The 27550-nt window shown below is 40.2% G+C and overlaps 1 protein-coding gene across 1 annotated transcript; it reads right to left on the bottom strand.

Moving 5' to 3' along the window:
- Positions 1 to 6: 6 nt before the first annotated feature.
- Positions 7 to 27550, bottom strand: si:dkeyp-19e1.3 (USP6 N-terminal-like protein). Its single transcript, XM_042496415.1, has 14 exons — positions 27313 to 27550; positions 12779 to 12852; positions 12120 to 12205; positions 11863 to 11902; positions 11026 to 11106; positions 10568 to 10675; positions 10355 to 10464; positions 7972 to 8020; positions 6352 to 6472; positions 5101 to 5195; positions 4770 to 4835; positions 4455 to 4554; positions 3425 to 3577; positions 7 to 3304 (listed from the first exon to the last, which is right to left on the bottom strand). Exons 2-14 carry the CDS (start codon positions 12842 to 12844, stop codon positions 1902 to 1904), a joined length of 2478 nt encoding a protein of 825 aa, XP_042352349.1. The 5' UTR covers positions 12845 to 12852; positions 27313 to 27550; the 3' UTR covers positions 7 to 1901.

The raw sequence follows: 27550 nt of genomic DNA, 5'->3' as shown, positions 1-27550 counted from the left end.
ACAGACTAAGGATTATCTCTTTATAAAACTCAAATAAGTAGTTGCATAAATGTACATAAGCTTTGGTCTGAGCCACAGCATCACTGATGTCAACCAGATTCATAAAAAGGAGCAGTGATGTACAATTGGTGGTTAGGTCACGTGACTAAAGAATACTCCATTGAGCCAAACATACTTGTGTGCAGGCCCAGATCCAAGCTTTTGGGTAAGAATCGCAGCAGCGAGACCAAAGTTCATGAACAAAACATCTGTCAACATCATTTTCAAACATGAAAATTATTTTTTTAACAGTGACCTGCAACTCTGTTATAAATCAACTTAAAGAGAACTGCAAAACCTCTTGGTAATAACAAAGGTCAGTGCAAAAAACAAACTGATGTTTAGACAAAGTATATAACATAATATGTAACTGCATAAAACAATATAAACATGTTTGTCTGTTAGGTCCTTGTACAGTTGGTTATGGCTCAACTTCCATTTCTCTTTTGCTCAGAGCAATTAAAATAAATTGATACAACAGTTTCTGTAATGGCTCCAAAATATAACTGTGCATATGAATAAATTCAATTTTGCTAAATTTTCTTTTTTCCCCGCTCTGTAACAGTATAGATCAGTATAATATAGGGTCTGTCCTTGTATCCTTAAGTCTAGCTTACAATGTGCACATTCATAAATAGGCATTATAGGTAGCATTTATGTCATGGTCACTGTACTTCATTTTAAAATTTGAAGGCAGTTACTATCATTATGTAACACTTTTAACCACTAGATGGAGCTACTCTTTATAAATACTGTGACAAGGATCTTTACTGTCAGTGCTGACAATATATTGCATTCTTTAAACTCCTGTTTAGTCTTATATTTCCACCTTATTTAGCCTTGATACATGCATGTATGTGTACATGAAACAGTACATTATTGCTGTGAAATCACGTGTCCTTAAAACAAATATAGCACTGAAACCATTACTTTGAAATTGTTTGTCCTAATAAGTTGATTTCAAAACATGAAAAAGCAGCTAAGTACCCACAGAGCACCCACTGCTACCTAAAAAATAAGACCGGCTTCATGTGAATGAAAAACAAGCTTCCATATTTACACCAGTGACATAGTGCCCCATGTCTTCCCTGTTGCTGGTGGTTACAACTTTAGCGATTCTTTTAAAAAGTTGGTATGCAAACTGCTTGGGTGCAACCATGTTTAGTGGTCCTTTGTTATCAAGTATTGACCAGTAAAGAAACTGTGTTTCATGAAACGGTTACTCATTACAGTCTGACATACTGTTAAGATGTGTGAGCCTGCTCACAGATTACCATAAATACAGTATAAATGTATAGGCTTTGGCTGCTTTAGCAAAGATGACCTTACTCTGCATCCTCAAAAGCCCTTTGTGATAAGAGTTGTTAATCTCAGTGCACCGCGATCAGGTTAAGACACTTTTTTGGAGCAAAATGAAACTAACTGGGGATGAAGCAACAGCAGAACACTCAGCTGGTATTAGATCACCTTATTTCTGAGTAAATTGACGTTAACACCAATTGAACTGAAGACTAAGTCTGGTCTTGCACACTAACAAGAGCAGGCAAGGTAAAACACTGAAGTTTTGTGCAGCAAACAGTAACACGGACAGCAGTTTTAAATACAAGTTTGACACTTAGAAAAGTTGACTGCCCTCACAAAAAAAGGTGCAAGTATCACAATAATCTGTACACATCAATGAAAAAAGGTCCTTTCACACACACACACACACACACACACACACACACACACACACGCACACAAACATTTGACACACTGAATAGCTACTGGCCTTTTACCTCTCAAATGGCTTTGAAAACTAATCAAGCATTAAAGAGAGTTCGAATAATCTCGGTATGATCAGTGAATTATAGTTGAAAACTTCAAAAGGTCACTGATTTGGGCAGTTGCTGTCCACTGGGAGGCATCCTACAAAAGTCTGGGCTGGATCGGACTAAAGGTACACCTACCGCCGACTGCCCTGAGGGCCTGGAGTGGCCTGGGGGAGACCCAGTGTACAATAATGGAGCTGGAAAAGCAGAATGGTCCCTGGGGCCCCTACAGAAAGGCTTGGAGTAACTGGGCGAGGTGGCTCTGTGTGTGTCTGAACAGCTGGCAGCACTACACTGGAAGGGAGTGAGTTTGTCAGCAAAGCTAGCTGGAGGAGGGGGGATGATGGAGTCCTCCACCCAGCTGTCCTCCTCTTCGTATTCGGGCTCCTGAGGCAAACTGGCGAGAGCGCACAGCGAGGGAGGAATAGGAGAAGGCGAGGGAGGGATGAACACAGGAGGTGGAGGCACAGGGAAGAGAGCAGGATCGTAGTCTCTGTTAACGGTATGTGGGGGATTCCCGTGTTTGCTGGAAATTTCCTCAGGCGTGGAGCCCAGCAGCCTCTCCAGGTAGCGGTCGTCTTCGTCAGCCTCGGAAAGGTTGTCATACTGGGAGGTGTTGGAGGGCCGTCGGTCACCCGCGGGCCCCGGGACGTAGAGAGAGACTGGGAACTTGGTTGGTTTTGGGGGAGGGAGTCTGGGAGAGGAGGAGGATGTGATGGCACGGGCAGGAGAAGGCTTTAAGGGAGGAGGCTTTTTCTGTGTGAGGTCCAGAGATGTGGGGGGTTTGGGCTTCGGTTTGAGGCATGGTTTTGGGGATAGCGTCATTTGAGTGACGAGTGGTGAGGCTGAGCGGGGGGAAGGAGAGCGGCGAGGGGTCCCGAGGCTGGGAGATTCACTGCCCACAGGCCTTTGGTCATTCTGCTCAGTGTAAAAGAAAGGTGGAGGTGGCAGATCTGGAAGATCCATCATCTCCTCCTCAGTCTGCATGACAAGAGCATCCAAAGGAGGAGGCTCATAGGGTGGAGGCCAATCCACAGCCTCCTCCTGGGCCTCTTGGTCTTTAGACTGGTTCTCCTGTTTTCTCACATCTTCAGTCTGACTAACATCCAGAGGCGACTCCTTCACATCACCGTCCAATCCCACCTTAGCACCTGGTTTGTCTGCTTTAGGAGGTAATGGAGGTGCTCTACAAAGCCTTCTAGGAGACGGTGTCCCTTCTGTGTGGACTACAACTGGGTCAGGTGAAGGCAGAGGAGGTGTTCTCGAGTCCTGAGGCTCTGCAGGAGACGGGGTCTGGTGTAGGGTGATGTTGTCTGTTTGCTGGGCCTCTGTATTGGGTTGGCTTTGGGGCTGCAGATTTACTTTGACCTCCAGAGGAGAGTCGGGCTGCAGAGGCAGAAGCAGAACTGGTCTCTCTTGACCCAGAGGTTTCTTTGGCAGCTCGTCTGACTTGGCTAAAAAAAAAAAAAAAAAAGAAATGGAGCACAGGGGATACATCAAAAAAGGAAAATTTAGGAGGAATTTGAAAAAGAACTGAATGTTGTTTTATAATGAAAAAAAAACCACAACTGCACCTGGAGGAGGTTGGTCCAGCTTTTTACTGCGAAGCTCAGACATTGAAGCCTGTAACTGTTCAACCACCACATCATCAGGCAGGAAGAAAGAAACAGCCATCTGCTCCTGGAGAAACTCCCTCAGGTCTTCTAATGGAAGCTTCTGCAGGCGCTCTGATTGGGCACACACACAAAATCTGAGAGGTGTACACATTCGGAAACCTCTGTGATATGAACCATGAATATAAATCACAATATTAACGACAACCCTTGAACTCTCACCACCTGTAGCACCACACCTCCCTATGATAAAGCAGCGTACTCAACTTACAACTCTATTAGTCAGACGCCTCTTTTTGTTTAAGTGGAAAAAAGAAAAGATTTCAAAAAGATATGATTTTCACTTAGGGACACTGGTAAATCCTCTAAAAAAATTGTTATATATGTTTCCTTATTTTTTTAAAAATAAAATTGCAGTTTAAGTTGTTTAAGTCTGTTACCAGTGGGAAGGACTTGGAATGAGGGTGGGTGGGATATGTGGATATGTGAGATTAGAGAATAGAGTTAGAGAGTTAGAGTTAGATTAGAGTTAACAGAATTTCTTGTTCTTTTCGTTTGCCTTATATGTCAATCAGAGACCAGTTTTACTTGTTTTAACCTTCATTTAAGACATGCCTTTGCTCAATGCCCTAATACTGGTGTAAATGAAAAAGTGAACTGAAAAAGTAAAGACAGTGCTTCAACACAGGCCTAACTTAAAAACACCAAGTAAAGAAGTTGTCATCAAAAAAGTTGTTTTCAGCAGTGCTGAGCTGATGCTCGAGCAGGCATCCAATAAAAAGTCAGCTTTCGATTCTTCTCCACAGCAACCGCCCACTTGCATTATGTAAGCTATCCAGTTAGAGAGCAGCCAAGCGAGAGGCAGCGTGCGATGTAACACTCACTGGTATAACAACAGCAGCTGTAGTTATATCTGGGCATGAAACTGGTTGGACTCGTTCAGCACTGCACTGCACTGCACGGGAGATAATGTAATCGTCCTCATACTCACTCTTGTGTAACTTGAGGGTTGTATAAGCCATGGCGGTTAGCGTCTTCTCCCCCTCCAATATGTAGATGTCCCAGAGACGTAGGGTGAGGGTGAAAGGGGTCTGTTATGTAAGACACACAGCAGCAGATTAAATAATAATAAAACAACCCCAGATGTGGTTCCATGTTCAAAAGTAAAAGCAAGGGAATGCATTATGATACACTGATTATAATGGGTTTTTTTTTTTAAAAAAAAAAGAGAGTATGTCTGGGACTAGATATAAACAGGGATGACTATTCATACATTTTGTGTTCTTTAGGAAATCAAAATACTCACTCTGTCAATGAAGCACTGCAGAAACCATTTGGTGGTGTAAATCCCTGTTGTCATCTGCTCCTTGTCCTGTGGAGGCAAGAATTAATGAGGGGTAGTCTCTATGGGAAGTCGCTCCTTATAATCTGTTCACTGTGTTAAATTTCACTTTCCAAATGACTCTTGGACTAGCAGTAACATTCTTAACATGTGGCTTATTGCAACATAAATTAATCAAATGATGAGGAATGACCTGAATAAGTCGACTGCAGCCTGTAACCTTCTTAGCAATCAATTAGGCCACATGTTTTGCATGGACAGAAAGCATCAGTCATACAGATGTACTTTTACTTACCAGGTGTTTCTTCAGCTTTGGCAGCATTTTGGAGAGGATCAGCTCATGGTGGGCCTGGAAACGCTGCAGTTTGGGAAATCCGGGGATGAAGAATCCTAGCATGGTGGAGAAATAAATCAGGCCATAAATGGTATGTGGTAGAGACATAATATTTACAAATGAAGAAGTATTTTCCCTGTAAGAGGAACACTACACCCACAAAATGACTATTTGTGACACAATTACTCAACCCTTGTTCTGCTGAATTCGTGAATAATACTTCGTTTTCCTCCCACGCTGTAATGATGAATGAAGAATCAAAAAACAGGGAACAGTCTTAATGAACTGAAGCAAAGTGGGAACATGTTTAAAAACAGCAAAAAGATATCAAGATACCCATTTATGAACTCCCATACAAACCATGCAGTGTCATTCATGTCTCATGTATCCAGTCAGATATCCACTCAGTGCTTCTCAAACACATGCAATTTTGCTAAAGCCAGGAAGTTTAAAACACTTCCATAAGAGAAGTGCGCATGGGCGTGTGTTTGAACTGTGCTCGTGCATGCCATTAGGTAGCAAAGGTGCACGATTCATCAGTACATGAGGCTCATTTGTGGAAGGTTTTTACATAGTAAGATTTTAACCAAATGCATGTGTTTGGGAAGCACTGAGCATGCGACAGGATGAATGAGACTTGGATTATACTGCACAAGTTGTGTGAGGCATGTAAGAAACAACAGGTTTTCTTGACAAATTCAATGTTACAAGGGATGAATAACTGATAAACAAACGGTCATTTAGTAGGTGAAGTATTCCTTGAAAGGACTTGCTCAAGGGCACTGAGAAAACATGGCAAGAGTTGCAATGTACAGTGTAGTGAAAGGCTTCAGTTTTATGCATTATGAAATTCATTCATACAGGGCTAATGTTGCAGAAAAAAATTTGAAAATGTGTTTGGAGAATTGTGAAACTAAATGTAAAATCCATCAAACTGACAGACATACATGGCATGGAATTGAACAGTTGTTTTCCAGCTCTTGAAGCTTAATAAAAGGCCATTTCCAGTATGTGTGAACACATTCACAAATGTGAGTATGCATCCACAGATTCCAGTACACATCTGACAAATGTGAGTAAACACATGGGGCTTACAGCTTCACAACGCACTTTTTCATCATTTTCATAAGAACAGTGATGATATTTTACATATCTAAACATTCATCAGTTTTGCTTTTGTCTCTGTCTGACTTCATCCTCCCTCTGTCTCACCGTGCATGGCGTGCTTGCTGTTGTTGAGGAGCTGAGACAGAGCCCAGAAGGCATCTTCCTCATTCAGGTACATGAGCAAGATGGCAGCGATCTGACTCATCCCCTGGCAGTAGCTCACCTCCTGGGGGAACCACAGGAGCAGAGAGGGTAAATTAAACTGAATGGGCAAATGAGAGGAATTATTCATAATTTAATAGAACACATACACACAGAGGCCGAGACATGAGAGCACCTGAATGTCTGATGCAGTCTGAAGCCAGACTGTGGATGCGTGTGGTTATACTGAGCACGAGCATCTACTGTACATGCAGCTACGATACTGTATTATAAACACTTTTACCAAAGGATGTTCAAATATTTACCCTAGCCTAACTTAGATTCTCAGTAATGTCATGTCTTCATCTTGAATTACTGCCAATTTGACTATTCAATGACTCAATGATTTACGCTCAACCCATCGCCCTTGGCAAGCACAGATACACAAAACTAGACACACACTTGGTATTTGTCCATATTAAGGCCGATTTATAGTGCAGCCAGAAATGGACACTCAGACGTATCCTTTCAAGGAAATACAGTAAATATAATCAGGGTTACCACTGAGGTTAAACTACACATTCTCCACATTCTTCACTATCATCACACAGGCGAAAGGACAAACACACATACCCCCCTCTTTCTCTCTCGCTCGCTCCTACTGACCCAGTTTCTTCTCAGCAGCGTGTGAGAAGAGGGGAAAAAGGAAAAAGGGAACAGCACATGCCCATTTCCTCTGGCTCAAACACCTCTACTATGCAGGAACTGACTACAAAGCCCAATCTGAAAAACAGACTTGGACGGTGTTCATGTGTGGGAGATGTAAAGTACTGTACAGGACGGCAGCAATATCTGCTTATACAAGAATCAATATACAGATTAATCCACATGCACATGTTGAGATACAGGCTATATACTCACGCATCTACTCTTTTTTTATTAATATTTGCTGATGCAGAGAATTATTTCTTTGGAGTACAAGCCAGATATCACCCCAAAGAGAGAAACTCTGGCTTTTGATGGAGAAAGTACAGAGGGTTCTTTAAAGTAGATACATGAAATCATCATTATGTCTAACCTCAGCATCCACAACTGCATTTCAAACACATTATCACAAAGAAAAGACTGTTTGGACTGTAAATGAATGTTCTTTATTCAAACAAAAGCAGTAAAACCTTCTGGTTTGCTCTGTCAGGAGAAATTGGCACTTGAGAAGAAAACCTTATGTTTGTGATTTTTCTGCTGGTAAATCAAGAAAAGCCGGCTCATTTGAATTTTTCTTTGCTCGTTAAGTGACTCGCAATGTCAAAGGGGACCTTGGTCGAACAATGTGAGTGCTGAGTATGGATTTGGGTCCACTCTCATAAATAAAAGATCTCACCGTGGGCTCTGAATGAGAATGAGAACAGATGGGTTTAGAGTGCTTGGCCTGTTCTTTGCTGTATGGAAACTAACACACTTAATGGGACTGTTACGCCACTGACGTACTGCTTTTGCTACACAGCAAGTGTACACAAGACTACTCCATATTATGTAACACACATCCAGGTATGCACACATCTACACATGCTTGCACACACTTACCGTGTTGTAAACGGAGTAAGCTGCCAGTACGTGAAACAGTGCCTGCTGCCTGGAGAGGGAACAGAGAAACCGCGAGTTAAAACGAGAATGTGGTTCCTTGGCAACAATCGAGTGAGCTGAAACAGTGTGGTGGAGTACAGTGATTTAGTTTGTAAATTCCCAGAGGTCACATGAGTAATGACGTGTCAACCACTTCAGCACTAAATTGACTCCATCAATTAGGACAGACAGCTGTAGCATTTCTGGGGAGGCTGACGAATCCTGGCTACATTGTAACCTTTTTGTTGTTTGTATAAATCTGTGTGTGTGTGTGTGTGTGTGTGTGTGTGTGTGTGTGTGTGTGTGTGTGCAGTCTGTCAGTACACATTGTGGTCCTATGCCTGAGCTATCCAGCCTTGTTTTTAAGTATTAATGAAGGGTGTGTAGAAAGTAGGGATCAACAGATTATTGGTCTGACAGATTATTAGGACAGATATTTGGTATTTTGGCATTTATCTGTATTGGCATTTTATTTTAACGATCGCTGATAAAATTAATTAATTAAAAAGTGCAAAGAATGTGTCAGTATGGGAGGAACTTTTACTTAATAAAACATCAGGGAGCTATCTTACTTTTTATTTAAATTTTCACTTGACTTTATAAAAAAAGTTGCTAGGAACTTGCTGGCTATGATGTTGAACATTTCAGTGTTGATTAAACATTTGCTTAAGGCATCTAAACAAAGTTTTGTGTTGGAGTTTGTTATTTTACACATTCTAAATACTGACAGAAAGATTGTCATTTTTATTGTAAATGCATATCGATTCCACATATCGGTTATCTGTCTCATTAACTACTAATAATCGGTATCTAGTAGAAAAGACTGTGATTTATCAGCGCCAGATTGACAAAATCCCATTTTTGTGAGTCTGTACTTTTGGGGATATATAAAGGTAAAAGAATTTTCATCATATAATTTTGTCCAAAGTGTGCAACTTCTGTCCAGCCTTTATGACCACAGGTTTCTATGCTGAGTGGCTGATTACATCTGGAGTCTCAACTTTCAGACAGTGAACACAAGGCAGCTTTAGTGTGTGTGAATGGGTATTTGAGCAGCGAAGTGGCATTAATAAATATAATGTAGACGAGAGAGGATGTCTCCCCACCAGGCCTCTATAGTAAATGCATGACTTAAAGACAGAGACAGGAAAATGAGCTTTAAATAGCTGTCAGTGTCTCGGTGTGAGTGAGACAGCTGTTGACCTGCAGGGAAGGAGTGGGCAGTCAAGCAGGATGGAGCGGTGATTTGGTCTGTTTGGACTCGGTGGCTTTGAGTTTAGGGGGAAGTACATTACAAAGAGCGAGAGATGAGCGTCCCTCTGTCAGAGTTAAACTGACAGGGATACAGCAGTAGATTTCAGGTGTTTAGACTTACAGCTGTCGAACAATCGTGCTGTAAAGCTTATTTAATTTCCGTTTGATCTACCTTTTTAATGTATTAAAATTATATCAATGTGGGAAGTGTTATTCTGTACAAGCGCACTTGATGTCCGTGCACATTTATGTATGATTGCCATTTCCTGTGGGGCTTTGTGCACTGACAGGAAGGCTAATAAAAAACAGAGGAGGAAACCACAGCTCTGGTTTTGTGCGTGTGTGTGTGTGTGTGTGTGTGTGTGTGTGTGTGTGTGTGTGTGTGCGTGTGTGTGTGTGTGTGTGTTAGTGTGTGAATGGCTGCCCTAATGGTTTGAGCCAGAGGTTACACTCTGCAGAGACTTAGCCAGAGCAATCCTGAACATGTGAGGTGACAAAGAAAATAAAAACAAGACCTTTGGAGACACTCATATGAAGACATTTGTTATGAAAGCTTCCTAAACTGTCACTTATTTTACAGGCTAGAGGTCAAAGGAGTAGTCATATGATCCACAGCAACATCAGCAGTGTGTTCGCTCAGATTAACACTTAAATAGGCACAAATCACTCAAAATAAACTATAGGGTTCCTTCAACTTAAAGCGAGTGGGATTTAAGACTTTTTAAGACTCTGTTGATAACAACTGAATTAAAATTTAAGACCAATTTTACAGTAGAAGACACTGACAGAAAAAAAAAAAAACGACTGAAATCAGTTACTTAAGGTTAGGGGATTTTTTTTCAAATATTTATTGTAACACATAACATGACTCTTTGGTAATGTTATTGCAAGAGGCATTTGGCAAGTTAAACTTTTTTAAGTTACCCATTATTTTAAGCTTTTGCAATGCAATGTTAGAAAAAAAGATACATAGAAATCCTACCTCCAATGTCTGAGCAAAGACTTCTGAAAGATTGATTTGGGACATTTTAATGCCAATTAAGGCCTTCTTTTTAGATTAATGAATACAATGCCTTAGCTAAGAACTCACTTGACTCCGAAGCGGTCCATGAACATGATATGGTTCCTGAAGGTTCTGTTGACGTCTAAGTCTATCTGTTTGATCTCGGTGGAGAAGTTACGAGCCTGCTGCTTCATTCTCTGGAAGACGAAAAAGGACAAAAATGTTATAAAAGCTAAGAAATTCACCTATTTAATTGTATCCACATTATAGAGAAATTGTCATCACTTTTAAGATTCATACCTCATATTTTCCATCGTTCTCTTTTTTGACCTTCTCTATATCCAAAAGCAAAGCCCAGGCCTGGCCTCTCAGCTGCAGAGGGATTCCTTTATACACACGCTTCACCAACTGAAACACATTCGAGCAGGCATGAATAGAGACTCTCTAAACATAAAGAGACAGTCTTCACCAGAGGAGAGGGGCAGTGGGTCAAGTATACATGCTGCTTTATGGGAAGTGGCCTTGTTAGCTCTCTTGAATGACAAGGACTCATCACAGGCACTTATGTGCTTGCATTAACTGTCTAGACCAGAGAGGAGGGAGGGATAAGGGAATAAACTGCAGTTAAAAGGGGAATGGAAAACAGATTATTAACAGAAACGGAAATACTACATCAAATAGTTGAAGAAGAAAAAAAGGGAAGAGAGGGCTAAATTAGGACAGGATGTTTGAATGTCCACCACTGCTGAGTTACACACCTTTTCACTGTTCCTGTACTTGTCCCACTTCTTCACCATCTTCAACCATTTCTCCACTCGCTCTATCTCATGATGCTTTTGCTAGGGAGAGGAAAGATGGACATATATGTGGTCCACTGCATATGTGAAAGGGCGTAAACATCAGGGTTCCTGCAGCTTATGGCAAGTAAGATTGAAGACTTTTTAAGATGTTTTTAATGCCACTCGGAATGAAGTTTAAGACCATTTTTCTAATAACCAAAACTGAAGAAGGACAGTTTTATTACAAATGTTTACAAACATTTGTTGTTATATATTTTATATGTTATATGTTTGTTGTTCTTTTTTTTGGCCAGTGAAAAAGTGAGATTATCTATGTCAAATGTTGAAAAAATTAACCCCTTTTATAGTGGTAAAACATGAAAAAACAACAACATATTTTCATAAAAGTACCTATTTGGTTTATCATCAAAGGTGTGAAAAATCTGTCGTTTCTTGCTGGTTTTCTTGTCAAATTTGAGTTTCTCAATGAGATTCCAAAGCTTAAGTTCCCATAATGATGAGTTTAAGAGGAGGAATTTATTAAATTATTTAACCAAAAATGTATGTTACCAATTATTTTGAGGTTTTACAATGCAACATCAGAAAAATCGCAATTCGTTAGATCCTATTCCCCATATATGATTATTTTTAAGACCTCTGAAAGATCCATTTAAGTAATTTTTATACAAACTAAGGCCTTACATTAAGATTGATGAATTCAATGCTTTTAAGAATTTTAAGGATCAGCGGGTACCCTGAAACATGTCAAATGCAAGGATAAAATCTGGACTTTCTACACAAGTTAAAAGCTGATACCTTCTCTTCAAGTGCAGTGGGTGTTGGCAGCTCCTCCTCACTGGAAGTGGGAAGGCAGAAATGCACAGGTGTTATAAATATGGAAATTAAAAGGATAATCTGAGTTTAGCACCAATATAAAACATCAAAATGTGAAAAAGATAAGTAAGAGAAAGAAAGGAAATGGGCCAGAGGTAATCCTAATACAAATGAAAGTGTTCTCCTAGAATTCGAACCACTAAAAGGAAGTTGTCAGAGATTTAAGTCGGGTAACTTACTGCAGGAAGCCAAAGCGGTCGGTGACCTTATAGATGCTGTAGTCAGCATCCTCCCATGGGTCAATGTTGACACCCTCCTGCCTTCCCTTAAACAACCACATACCATAACCCCTGTTAGAGACTATTGTGTGCAAAACAAACAGTTTAACACTGACTTACAATCGTGCTTGTGTACGCTGCAAACACACTGTAATACAGACATAAACAGTGATACTATTTTTTGTTGTCTTGCTTTACTTTGGTCCATCAGCCATTTAAACTACACCAACCAATCTAACATTTCCATTTTTTTTGTCTTCTCTTTAACACGAGGTTCACTTGATCCATTTTCACTGCCTGTTGGTAAAAAATCTATTCTGACTCCACAGATTGCAGGCAACACTCAGGGCCTCCCTCAGACCATCCACACCCCTGTGTATGTATAAAATACACCTTAAAACACTTCTTTGAAGAATTGTTATTTTAGGCTGGGTCAACTTTACGAAAGATTTCATGGTCTTTGGTAGTGGTTGAAGTCTGTCCCAAAGAGACTGCAGGAAAATGCCCTGCTGTGTGGTTTCCTCCAACTGAATCATGACTGTTTGAGCCACAAAACCTGGTGTGTTTTTTGTGTTTGTCATAAGTGTCCTCAGTATTGTATTGAGTTTGGTGACACTTACCTTGTCATATTTTGAGATGATTTCAGCACGTTCCTCTGCTATTAATGTGTCTATGTCCTTCTTCATGTCAAAATCTGAAAGGAAGCAGACAAAAATGTAATTCATGATCGCCAGGATTGGTCTGAACCACATCAATGTGACCGAATATTTACATCTATAAGATAACATAGCTTGGTGATTTACTGCTGGTCGTAGGTGTGGAATATGGAGAGGGTATTGATAGATGATAAAACAGGTGCAGTTTGATTTAATCTTGTAATAACTGATTAAAAACAGAAGCTAAACTGTTTTTACTTGCCAAAGCAGTGAGAAGAGATTCTGCCGCATCAATTTGTTTCTGAACTTAGTTCAGTGTGTTTATTGACATGAGAACCGCACATCATCTGTTCAAGTTGAGGTCAGAGTGCAGGTCAACTACAGAACACTAAGCTGGAGGGATTCGAGCGTGCACCTCAAAACACCCAGCAGTGTGAATAATTTCCTGACAATAGCTTCAACCCACAGATGTGAATACCTCTTGCTAGTGGTTTGTACACAGAACGGGCATCATTTGAGGTGGTGTCCTTTTATAAAAAAGCACAGGAAAGACACTTGAAATCATGAAAGCTTTAGTTCTTTTGTTAAGACTGTGAGATTTCTACAGTCTTATAAGTTTTGTGCAGCTACACTCTGTGACATGGATCTTAATAAACTTGGGTAATTTTGATGTATGCAGATTGTGCAATGATATCACCTCCTGAAGGCAGGCTAGGACCTAAGCCCATCGACGTCATTACGCAAGAACAAAACATCATCAGCATGTGTCATTCATCTACGTCACTGTAATGATAAGAGTAAAATGTAAAAAACAAATTGAGCCCTTGTCATAGAGGCATTTATTGTGTGTCGAAAAAAGAGGAGGAGAATGTGGACGCGATCATGGCTTGGGAAAATAGGCCAACTTGGCATGCCAATTTTGCAAGGAGAGTATTAGCATCTATTTGCATTTAGCAGTGTCGTGCTGATCAGTGCTTCATTTCACGCTGCATTTCTGTTGGTTGGATGGTAGGTGTAGGTCAGCAGTCACACAGAGCAATTCTCATCCCAATTTCCGACACCATCAGAATTTTATCCCAGGCTGTCTTAGATGGCAAGACTGTGTCAATGGCCATCCTTGAACCTCTCTCAATCTTGCCACGTAGGACCACAATTGTAGAGCCACGACCAAAGATATCGCCATATATCTTTCACAATAGTAATCTTTCATCTGGGATGGCCAAAATCGCACAGTGTTTACCGGGCTTTAGACCTGATTTTTGAGTGGGTATATTACATTTGACTGTCACTGGCTGTTCAGGGCATTTAGGGACTTGTTCCTCGCCTTCTTCCAAATCTGTCAAAATCTGAGGCTGTAAATCCAAATAATTTGTCTGATAAGGCCAGCTCAGGTCAGACTGCAGATGGGTCAGATCGGTTCAGAGTGAACCTCTAAACCTCTCACACTGTCAAATCATCTGTGCAGTGAAACAGTTCCAAGGAAGTTTTCCAACCTTTTCCCCTTCTTAATTTTGGAACACACAAACACTGTGTAAAACAACTCAATAATCCTCTGGAGTGCCTCCACACATTTCTTACTTTGTGATCAGGAATCAGGTTTAAGCTCTGACCACTGGAAAAAGCACGTGTCATTCCATTTGAGGGTTATTTACAGGCAGACAGTCACAGTAGGTCAGTGGGTCATAAAAAGGCATATATGAAGTGTGATAGACAGTCATGCGACTTTATGTTTCTATACTATGTAAGTGTGTACACTGGCGCTGACTAGAAAGCCCCAGACTGGCCTGGAAATAAACAGAGAAGTGGACAACTAAGGTCGGACTTGGTGAAACCAGAATTCAGATGCTCCATGAGCTTCCCCCCCTCCCATTTACTTGCAGTATAACCCCTCCCTGACCTCAGTCTGTCCCTCTAAGCCTGTCTCTAGCCTCCCATGGCTGATGAGCTCTGGCAGCAGGCTCTGCTGTTTAGCAGTTGTCAGGGCTCAATAATCGCCCAAGAGAGAACAGCCTTATCTTGCGCTTGCAAAACCAGCATTTCAGAGTGACATTTGGATATAAAAATATGCAAGTTATGCCTAGCACAGTGGATGACAGGAGATAAAAGAAACAGTGACAAAACCCAGGCCACCCTTTTAATGTACTGTAGGCATTAATGCATCAGGGTTAAGGACCACCTGCCACTTTCTGGTGTTTATTTTAAGTAACAAGGTAGACAACAAGGCCTTTGTCATGCTGCGACCTTAAATGCTATCATGGGACGGATGCCTAAGCTAAGAAAATACAACAAATGTCATGACTGAGGAATACTTTCACTGACATTTGACAACATGTGTAGCCAGTTGAGGCCTCAGGCGAGGTCTGGCATGCCGTAAGCAACAGGTGTGAAGGCACCTGCCACCTCACACAAACACCCTTTAACATTTCCCCACAGACCGTTATGCTTTGTTGTGCTGACCATGGCACATTTCGTCTGAAACCATGCAACATTTTCCCAACAAAATTTCGCCTAAATCTTGATATAAGAACAGTGGGCACACTGACAGATAAGCTAAAGGGGGTAGTTTGTTTAAGATGCAGTTTGTATCATGTATGTTTTGGTTAAGATATGATAGATGGCACTACATATTTCTACACATGACATTTACTGTCCTAGTTAAGCTAAACTAAAGGTGGGAATTTTATTTTATATAAAGCTGAGAGAGAAAAAAAAGAGATATGGAGAATGTACAAGACTGCAGGTAAGTGAGAAAGTGAAACTAAAGCTTTACTTATGTTTTTCATTAAGTACCAGGTCCCTCAACCAAAAAACCTGATCCCCAAAACCCCAGCAACCAGTCTTGTCCATCAAAACAACAGCTGAGTCTCTTGTCTAACAGGTGGTCAATGAAACCAGACCACCGAACAAATAGCCTCCACTGTTTCATGCTTTCCATTTTAAAATTTCTCTTTTCTTGTCCATCTCAGGTCAAACTATCTCAGGTTTTTCGAGGCGTCAGCATTCCTTTCTGAACAGCTGAGTAAGCAGCCTGAAAGGTGGTGGAATTAACACGGCTCTAAACCTGCACAGATCATATGATGAGAGGAAAGGACATGCAGAGCTATATTCATTCAAAAGTCTGCTGTGACAAAGCTTAAAAACCAAATTAGGAAAAGATAAAGCTGAGATTTTCAACCTTTTGTATGTTGTTCCCCTCTCAAGGGGTGGAGGGTATTAAAATGATGTGACTAACATAACTTAACATCAAAATTGATGTGAATAGATCTGTTGAAGGCCTGTTTGTGTTCACTGTCTGTATATATATATATATATATATATATATATATAATATATATATATATATATATATATATATGACTTATAAATACTAAATAGATGGGATTGAAATAAAGCATTACCCTAAAGATGGACAATGCATGTCTCCTTCGTTCCACTGTGCACAAATGAAGCCATCTTGCACTGATGACATAATTAGGAGCCAGTCTGCCTCGTAGCGATCTCTGCCATATTGAGTTCCTGTCTATACACTCATCCCACAAATCATGAGCAGCACCACAGATCACAGGCAAACCAATGGCACACACAGCCCAGTTTTATAGCATCAAATAACCAACTGAAGCCAACCTTCTAGAAAAATGAATATTTAAAAAAACATTGGCGTGATAAGAAGTACCTAGAAGGACAGAAGCTGTATTTGGGAAAAATTCTTTTACACCTACTTTGAGTTTTTAGTTTTGCTCATGTCCCATTCACTAATATGGATGCGGTAGGTAGGTACCACCTATACTGCAGCACAGCCACCATCAAGATGTTTTGGCTTCACTTTTAGGGAGCTGTCATGTCATCAGTCTCTGTGCTGTATACAGTCTAAGAGCCACACCAACAATCAGAGCTGAGATTATGCTACCGGTCATCATTATTATAAAATAATCGCTTATTTTCTTTTCCTGTCTACAATTCTCATTTCATAGATTAATCATTTACCATGTCAAGACATATCTGCACATGAAAAGCGAGGGCTGTGAGACACATTGTAAGGAACACATGTCTAACTTCAAGGCTCTGGAGGGGCCTTGAAGTTAGTCATGTTAGTCTGAAGGAGTAAAACAGAGATGTTTTAATTCACGCTGCACGTGGGGAATCGTGATCTGTTTTGTATCACTCCCCACTAGGTAGATGGCTGTAAAAGGTCTGTTAAGCCTCATCTTTAGGTTCCAGCTGCTTACTTCCTGTGTTGAGTCTCTAGCTTGCTGATAGTATTGTGTTTGGGGTCAGGAAGAAAAGGAAACCAGTGACTGCCACTCCTTCAACAGCAGGTTCAATGAGGACTGCTACCAGAGCAAGACAACAAAATATATCCTCCTCCAACCAAGGAAAACCCTTTTACTGACAAAGCTTCAAATTATCCAGACTCTGTGTTTGTAGTCAGCAAGAAAGACATGAGTAATGCCACAAAGTGGTCAGCTCACATTAACACTCGTGGTATTTTGCTTGTGAGTCACCAAACACAGCTGAGGCCCTCCTCAATGGACCGTCAAAGGCATTACATCTTGTGGTTGGTACAAAGAAATTCACTTTGAGCAGCTTTTTTCAAGTGGTGGCTGGAAAGGTGGCTAGTTGTGGTGGGGATCAGGGTGTCAAACAGAGGGAAGCTGGGGGAAAACAGTGAGTAAGTAGCAGAGAAGGTCAGTGAGTGGGAGAGAGATCACGCAAAGACAGTTACACATCACACCTGGGGGAGTGTAGTTAGCTGGGTGGCGTGTCTTGAGGAGTTAAAATAATTTATGAGGGAAAGAGATTCATTAAGATGTAAATTATTTACAGCTTTTAAGTAGATTACAAGCTGAAAACGTAAGATGAAAGAAGCAATAATATCCTTTCATAAGTCACTCTAAATGTAAGCTGAGTGAGGCAGAGGGGATGAGTGGTAGGTGGGCCAGTTAAGTGAAGTTAAAAACCAATTTAATGTTTGGCTAAATTTTGATAACCTGTTTGCTTACAGGATACAACAGTTTAAGCCTAGGTGACATAATTTCCTGTTATGACATAAAGCTCTAAATCTAGCTTGCGTATATAAGTTGTCAGCGCACTGTTGTAACCACAAACAGCTTGCACAGCACTGCGAGTCACATCCAGCTAATACCAGGGTTTTAAGCAAAAATGCAGCAGTCAGAAGCTACTTTAGTAATTTACCACCAAAATGTCTTTAAATGTACTGCATCTCTGCGCTGTGTTCAGCCAAGGTATGACCAACGTGCCCTTATGGATGAAGCCATAAACACTCAGACTTTCAAGAATCATTGGAACAAGTGGTTTTATTACAAAAATTTACAGGGAGTACAGCTGTAAACAAGTCCCTGCATGGGGACCCAAAGGCCGTTTATTGCTGTCTAAGAGCCTGTAAGATAGCTTACGGTACAACAAAATTAGAAAAATAAGAAAAAAATGACACTCACTGACAATATTGTTAAAATGAAATTACACTTTCTGCTGTATTTACTTTTCACCATTATTTTGCTGGGATGATAAAGCAGATGTCATCTTTTACATACTGTATATCTCTACATTTCCTTGATCCATAATCATCTCTCTTTTTGGCATATTTCAGTCTTAATCAGAATAGCAGTCAGAGTAAAGGCAGAGGATTATACAAGAGCAAAGTCAGGAATGACAGACCGAGATTAGAAAAAGTCTGGCAGGAGTCAACTAATTGTGGGAGCCTGGAAACTCTGAGTGTAGCAAGCTACACAGGGTTGATAATAAGAGGCGTGTATTTACTGTGTGTGTTTGTGTGTGTGTGTGTGTGTGTGTGTGTGTGTGTGTGTTAAGTATGAGTGTATCAGTGGGAAGACATCTTTAGATGAAGCCTCTGAGTGAAACTACATCTGGGTGTGGAAAGTTTATACCCCCAGCACGAAGGACTGAGGGAAGTTATGTTTCATCCTACTTACAGATACTGCATTGAAACCCCAAGGGACAGATTTATCTAATTTTATGATCCGATCAAATTTTTCATAGAGCATCTTCTTTGTGGCTGGCACACAAACCCTCTCCCCAAACCGCTGATGGCGTGACGAAGGACAAGACGACAGATGTTTGGTTCATTTTACCACTGAATGATTAGTCCGTGCTGCGTGGTCAGCCAAAGGACGCTCTGGCTCGGAGATCAGACAAGCTCTGGCTATGCTCTCATCCAACCTGGTTAACCTCACAGAGCATACTCCCATACTGTGACTCTTCTATCATACATCTGTCGCATTCAGTATATACTTCAGTATGTATATTACTTTCCTGAATATGCTTGGATTAACTGAAATTACCACCCACTAAACACCAAAGGCAAGAAAGAAAATACCATCCAATTTTACCATCTTATTTTGCTGGATAACAATATATGCACATATGTTTTTTTATACCTAATGCCAGTGAACATCTACACCTAGTCCACATGTACACGGGTATTTTATAAAACACATTTCCTCCTCCGGTTTAAAAAAAAAATTCCATTAACACCAACAGTGTTATCTTGTCGACCTGTAATATCGACAGGAACGTTTAGTTTGATCCGATGCTGATACTTCATTTTAAAGCCATTACCTGCCAATGACATGCCACATGACAGATAACATGCCAGTTCTATCTTGCATCCCTACTTATTTTTGTGGATTCATAAACAGAGGGTCTTGCTTTTGTATTCATATTTAAAAGATCTACAATGGAAAACTCATAAAGTTAAATAGCACTACGACAACAAACAACAGAAAACCTTATCACATGCTTCTCATTTGATTGATTCCTTTGCTGTCTCAAGTATACTGAAATCCCATGACATAATTTTTTCTGAACATGTTTGCACAATGATATGGTGTCTACACAACACCTTCATAAGATTCACTATCATACCACACATTAAATGTACTCCGTTTGCAATTGTGGTGGTGGGTAATAATTTCAGTAATTACTGCATCAATTACTAATACAATTCATGGCAATACACTTCAAAGAATGAATTGTAACTCACTATGTGTAATCATCCCAGTCATTACATTAGCTTAATGCTGTAGGCTAGTGGTGATTGTGGAGAACAAGCATATCATTCCAGTGCAGAAAAGGAAGGAGGCTAACAAGCAACCACATGGCTCTAATTTCCACATGAAGAAGTCTGAAGTCCCAGATGGCTTCAGAGCTCCAGTTTTTAATGGGTGTCAGACACAGTGTGTGCAAAATATCAGACAAAGAGAGAGAAACAGAGAGAGAGATCATCACTCTAGGAGATGGTTTTCTATTTTCAGCAGGAGCAAGGTAGCTGTAAAAATTATATCAATTAATATTACAGATTTCCTCTTGTCCCGGTTCAAGTACTCCTGCCACAAACTGCAGTCATGTTCACCCACAACAGATCTTTTGTTAATTTCCTCTCAACACAACCCTGATATGGCAGTGGAAACAAAGTCTTGTTATAAAAATGGAGCCCTCAGAGACTAAGAATATCACTAAATAGCCCCACAGGAGATCTAAGCAGGCTGGTACGAGATGTTCAACAGCTGTCTCTTTCTCGAAAGGAGGGTTATGGAGTCCAGATGAAACTTCAGAGATACTATAAAGCTGCTCAAACTGTGTGCTCGAGGTTCTAGCGTAAGACAGACAGGGATTCAGTATTAGTGCATGGTGCAGAAGAGAGAATAACTGGTAGAAAGAAACATGTTGTACTACTACAGGGGTGTCCAAACTTTTATAGGGGCCAGATTAGATAATTCAAAAACAACTGGGGGCCAGCTGCTTCATCATATGGATTACTTACTAAAAAAAATCACATGCAAATGACACAAATGCAACTATTTTATCTTTAAGTGAAAAAGTTTTCAACTTTCCAATAAAGCAGCAACCCTGTTGCTGTCGACTTTATGCGTCTTTGCAGTGGCCATGTCTGTTACCTTGCAGGAAATATACAGTGTCAGGTAAACTGATATTGGGTTTTCAGGGCCCGATACTGATACCAATAGTTGAAACCGGTATGCATTTACAAATATATATATATATATATGTTCAAATTTAGAACTTGAAATGCAACAAACTTAAATACAGAACTTTGTTTAAATGCCTTTGGTAAATGTTTAATCAAAACTGAAACTTTCAACATCATGTACAGCAAGGTCCCTGCAACTTATTTTTATACAGTTCAGTGAAAATTTGAATTAAAAAAATGAATGAATAAAGTTTCTCCTATGTCGACACTTTCTCTGCATGTATAACAGACTGTCTTCCCTGGTGTTGGTTGAGTGTAATACGCACACTTTTTCATTAAATTTTATCAGTGATCATTAAAATTAAAAGCAAATACTGATAATCTGCAAAATGCCAAATATCCGTCCAAATAATTGTCCAGGCCGATAATCTGTGGACCCTTAGTTTCACCTACACAGTTCTTACTTGAGTTTATACAAACTGTACAAACTGTATGATTGAATGCAAAGTGATCTTACTTGATTAACCAATATTGTATTAATCATATAGTATATATTAAAAGACAAGCCAAGGGATGTTTAAAATTGTTCTGAAGGCAACAACTATCCTCTGGGCCAGACTTTGGACATGACTGTATTAATAGGTTTTATTGTGTTTTCTATCTTGAAGCATGTTGCCCATGATGATCCATTATAATACAACAATGATGTGTGTGTAAAAAAAAAAACACACAACAAAAAAACATCAACTTTCAGCCCCATGCTACCAAACATGTGTTTTGCAGGTGTGATGGTGTATGGACAATGGGCAATTGTTTACTCTAAGCTCAGCGGTTCCTCGCGGGAATTGTACATAGTGGCTAATGACTCACAGCAAAGCATGACAAACAGTGCGCTAACTTAATCTACTCCTGACCTGGTTGAAGCAATCACTAAAACCATATAAATGAGAAAACTAACTTAGGAACAGGGAGAAGAATGATGCCAAATTTGGCCAATGAGTGAAAAAACTGCTGATGGCCAGCCACAAAGTCTCCTCAACAAGAGATGCCTTGTCTTTCTCGCCGTATGAGGCTCTCGTTCCTCCTCAGTGTCCCTCCAATTCTTTTGTACACTGTAGTGTTTGTGTTTATGCATAGAGAAATAGCAGTGACACAGAGACTGTGTGACCCAGGGGCAAAACAGATAGAGCACAAGGACTGGAGAAAAAAAAGCACATGGCTCAGAATAGCTTGTTGTCCCCAAGGGTTTTTTTTTTTCCTGCTCTACTCTGTATTACCACCGTAACTCTCCCTTATCATATTCTCAAAGCTGAGCACACAGGACACAAATTTACCAACTCTCAAACTACCTAACCTTCTACCGATTTTAAAGCAGGAAATAACAACTCTGAGTCTGGGGAAGGGGAGCTCACCCTGCATCTGCCTGGCCTGAGAACAGTCTCTCTGGTCCTGGCTGATGTCTCCCCAGTTACCTGGGGGGAGGGGAGGGTGTCTAAATATAACAATGACCACACAAAGTTTCAGATGCTGGAATCGCAGGCCAGCTAGAGAGGGCTTGTTTCCCAGAGTGGCAGCACTTTTTCAAGGGGTGGTATGAGGAGGACAAGAATGTCAAGGGAACAGTATTCATAAACAAAAAACCACAGGACCCTGCTGAGAAAGCCACATTCTCATAAATGGATCCTCTTCCTTGCAAAGGATGGAGTCATAATACAAGCAGTTAAGCCAGAGGGTATCTTTCTATAGTCATATCTACATGAAGTCAACAATTCATGGTTAAGAAATACTCAAGGGAAAACACACAATGTTTAGGGAAGTTATGCAACCTCCCACCGACAGTCAGCTATGACATGCTTCTGCAATACAAACCTTTACTGAACCTAGATTCAAATGCCCAGGTCATCAATAGAGAATCCAAGTAATGAGACCTAAAACCTGGAAACTAATTAGCATTTCAGCACCTCTGGCTCCCTCATCTCAAAGTCAATGGTTTTTTTGAAACCAGTTTTCAGTTTGAAGCTTGAAATAAGGTCTGTGATTAACACAGGCTTTAGAGACCCTCACGTTTTGTTCTACGACATAAAATTCATCAGTAATACTCCATTTGCGAACTTTAAAGCAGGTTTCTTTAAAAAGGCAGTTGCCAACAAGAAGCTAAATGAGACTACAGAACATCATCAGGCCGAACCATGCCGAACTCGGCTCTCTAGCCTTACAGCGGTGGGGTTTCGACTGTAGTGTTGTTTGTTTAGGCTCAAAAATAGTTTTTTACTTCTGGCGAATCCACCAAAAATCCCAAAATTTGCATTCTTTTGTGAAGATTATCTTGCTGAACAAAACATGTATATATCATAAACACGTTACGGGCGACGTTAGCTTCCAGGTTGGCCTCACAAAAACATAACATCTGATAGTTAACCTATGTATACCACAAATATGCATCACAGCACAGAACTGGTTTCACAATACCAAAACTATCCAAAGGTGAACACACAGAGACTGTGTTACCTGTGAGAAAGGCCCAACCAGTGCCAAAGTCAGCTCATCTTGAGTCAAAAGCTAAGCAGAAATTCTGCTAGTTTCACTGATGCAGAAATGGGGGATTATGGTACATGTAAGGGGAGCAGACTTGTTCTGAGTGGAAACTGTAATTTCAAAATAAGCAAAAACAAATCTAAAGTGGCATCTAAAAAAGACACAAACTAGAGACAATAATAGAGGGGAAATTCCAAGTCAGCCCAATTTAGCCTTTATACAAATGCCAAAAAACAACAACTATCTGGGCTATTATTCCATGGAGCTATCACTCATGTCCTCAGTGGTGTATCTGTTTTCAGCCTGATAGATCTCAACAGAAATGTGACCTCAGTTTTAGCAACAATGGAGTGTGGGGAATAGATCTGACTCACTTCTGGTCAAATTCAGCTCATGTAAATTTTTCACCAGTCCTGGCAGGTCCAACTTACAATGACATAAAAAGAAAAAAGCAAAAAAAAAAGGTCAAGTTTAAAAGGCTTGAACCAGCCACAGTTTCAGTATTGTTAAATTGCTTATCCGTATTACTGCAAATTACTTTTTTGTTGATTCTATACATATCATTACCACACTGAATGATACTGAAATGAGATAATAGGACTTAACATCATGGAAGGTCATGGAATTGGCTTTTTTTTGTCATTGAGTCATAAATTAAGAATCGCATCAGGGAAAAAAAACAATGAGTTCATAGTCACGAAAATTATTCTGGCTGTACAAATATCTGAGTAGGTCACAACTAACATTAACAATGTCATGGGTTCAAATCTACCGGATGACTGAAGCCTTTGTGTCTGCGAGGCTTTCGTCCCACGGTCCTCACACACTCATATTTGTTGAAGTGTAAACTCAAAATAGCATCTAGGTGTGAATGTGAGTGTGACATCCTAAAGTGGAGAGGGTGTATCCCTGACTACTGCCCAGTATCTGCTGAAATAGGCTCCAGGACCTTATGACCCTGATCAAAATAAGGGATATGTACAAAGGCAATATTTCCAAGTCAACCGTAAATAAAACACTAAAACTCTGAAAAGATATTTTATGTGTCACAAAGTAGGCCTATAGCTTCTCTGTCCTCTTCATGGTTGGCAAAAGGCTTCACTTTCTGGTGCGTTTTGTGACATCCAGAATTAGGCCTTTGACGTCTATCATAATGCCACCATTCAGGCAGACAAAAAGGCCATTGATGCCTCTCCACTGAAATAATATTATCACAGCAGAATACATTGAAGGCTGCTGAATGAAGAGTTACGAGACAACCATAGATGAACATTAAATTTGGTCTCAAAGTGAGACACTGAGATTTTGTGAAAAAAACTTTTAAATCATATTAAAGTGATGGTATTCATCAGTAGAGTTGTTATGCAAACTAAACCTAACTTATTTGCAATGCTGCTTAAGTGCAGGAGAGAAATATATCAATGATTTTTGATGCCTCATGCAGTAAGGTAAGTGGCGATTTACAGAAGAAAAATGAAAAAGGCTTAATTTACTCTGGCCCATTCACGGGCATAAAAACAAAATATGGGCTTGCATGCTTTGCCTCACGCGTGGCTCACATCCTGTTAGCATCTGAGAGGGCAATCAGATCATTGTTCAAGAGCACATTAAAGTCAATTCAGTTCAAGGAGGCTTTACTGGCATGACCATAATCAAACAGTATTGCCAAAAACTTTAAGTCCCTGTATTTACACCCATTTCTTAAAGTCACATAGTACAGCTGGATTGTATTGACCAATGATCAAACTTATGCAGCAAAGCAAAAAGTTAAGGCTTTTCCTTTATTTGGCCATGAAGAAGATATAAATCAAGAATAATGTTATAATAAATACATTTATCCAATAATCTTTTTTTTTAATCCCTTTGTTGAAAATGGGCATCACAGTACAACTGGGGATTGTTCGACTAATTGGGATTCTCAGATATGAAATTAGGCCATTTGACCCCAACAAGAACACAGAGCAGAAAAAGCGACACAATTAATAATAAAGAAATGCTGAAGGGTGAGTGGATGGGGGCTCTTGCATGCATCATACAACAGTACACCAACAGTGCTGTCACCTTTCCGGTATGGGGCTTCCTTCTCAAACCACAAGCAGAGCGTCACACGATGTGACATACTAATGGTTGAATATAGAAACAATATAAAAAAATACAAAACGCTCCATGCTCCAGACTATACAAATATCCTCAGATGACAATCTGTGGACTGATTTGTGCTAAGGTAATTATATGATCCTGTCCATCCATTAGCATAGGACTGCAAGCATGCATGTGCACAAACACAAAACATAATAATCTGACTCCTTAAACGTACTTCACATGCCTTTGCAATCAAACCACTTATTAATGAAAGTGTATATTTAAATGTGGTAAATGGATGGATGTGCACTTGTCAGCTGAACCATGCACATCTGCTACATTACATAGAAAACAAAAACACAATGAGGGGGGCAAATGACAGCACAACAATGAGCTCCAGACATCTGGTAGAGGATAAAAGCTAAATCCTGCTGGAGATCTTTCAGTCAGATTGTCTGTAACCTCCCCCACTCCATACATGAACCAGTGAGACGCCCAGTTAACCCTCCAAAGGGGACCATGCATGGCATGACATGACATACAGACCAGTAACTGGCCTACTTCTGGATGCTGGAGCATCTGTGGTCTGTGTGGGGTAAAATTCTGTGTTATCCAATGACAAGGTGTATGTCTCCTTTTAGAATTAAAGCAGGTTTCATGCAGCTTACTACAAGTTAGAATTAAGACTTTTAAGATGTTTTTAATGCCACTTGGAATGAAGATAAAGGCCAATTTTCTAATTACTAAAACTGAAGAGGGACTATTTTATCTTGCCAAAATGTTTATTGTAATATAAAACATAGTGTTTTTTCACAAGTGACAAAGTTAAGACCACGTTAAATGTTGAAAAAACAATCCCTTTTATAGTGGAAAACATGGAAGAAAATGAAGGTATTATCATAAAAGTATCTATTTGGTTTACCATCAAAACTGGGAAAATCTGTCATTCCATTCTGGATTTCTTGGCAAAAATTTATTGGCTGCATGTGAGGTTACCCTGCTTCCATTACCATCATGGTGAATTTAAGAAGAGGAATTTATTAAATTATTTAACAACATATGGATGTTACCAACTAGGTTTTACAAGGCATTGTCAAAAAAAAAACAAAAAACATTTGATCCTATTCCCCACACATGATCATTTTAAATACTTATGAAAGATCAATTTAAGTCATTTGAATACAAACTAAGGCCTTATTTTAAGATTTTGTGAATTTCAACCTTTTTAAAACGTTTTAATTATCATCGGATTCCTGTTATCTCAATAACAAGTATAGTTTCTGATTCTGCCTGATAAGCAGGCCTATGCATCATTAAAATGCGGAACTTAAGGAAGTCAAGACTGAAACAGACTGAGAATTGTCTTCATACGGAGACATAGCGATCAAACACATACTGTTTGCTTTAGTGAGTAACCACAAAACTGAGGACAAAGACGTGGATCCAATCACATTTTTGACATCCTAGCAATGGTTTACAAGATATTTAACTGCTGGAAAGCCCGTGAAGAGTGATGCAAAATCAGAAATTCCCCCAGAGAAGCGCTCGGTCACTGCTCTTACCACAAAGGACTTGTAAGGTTAGACATCTACTCTTACAGTAAATGGCATTTGTTCCCAGAACAAGAGCTGGCATAAATCTTCATTTCTATAGTTCACGTGGGAGCACAACCGAACGTTATTCACAGCTGTCTGCGCGCGAGCTGCCGTTGAATTTATTGCTTCCTTTACTGGTTTGTAGTGGATTAGGTAAGTTGTAAAAACACAAAAGCACCAGATAGAGGACTAGGCGACAAGTCTTTTGTGGCCACCCATGTACTAGCGTTTACAGCCCTGATATGGGCTAATATGGTAGCATAAGTGAAGTGTAAACAGTAGCTAATGTTCAATACTAGCAAACGGTCGTCGCTGCTTACCTTTTGGAGTGACTTCCCTTCTTCTTCGGCTGCGCTGTACCTACAAGTAGAAACAAAATCCACTATTCTCATTCTCTCCCTCGCTGTCCAGGGGAGCCGAAACCGAATTACTGTCACTGAGCTGAAGGCCAGTCCCCGACTATCGACTAGCGTCGCTGAAACCGATGCTGGTCAAACGGACGCACCCCCCGAGCGAAGCTCCGCATGCCGCGAGCTGGCTGCAGCTGTCTGGCAGGCG

Source organism: Plectropomus leopardus, chromosome 11 (genome assembly GCF_008729295.1).
Source record: "Plectropomus leopardus isolate mb chromosome 11, YSFRI_Pleo_2.0, whole genome shotgun sequence".
In the NCBI taxonomy this organism is placed as follows: domain Eukaryota; kingdom Metazoa; phylum Chordata; class Actinopteri; order Perciformes; family Serranidae; genus Plectropomus; species Plectropomus leopardus.
This window is presented reverse-complemented; position numbering and strand designations above follow the sequence as displayed.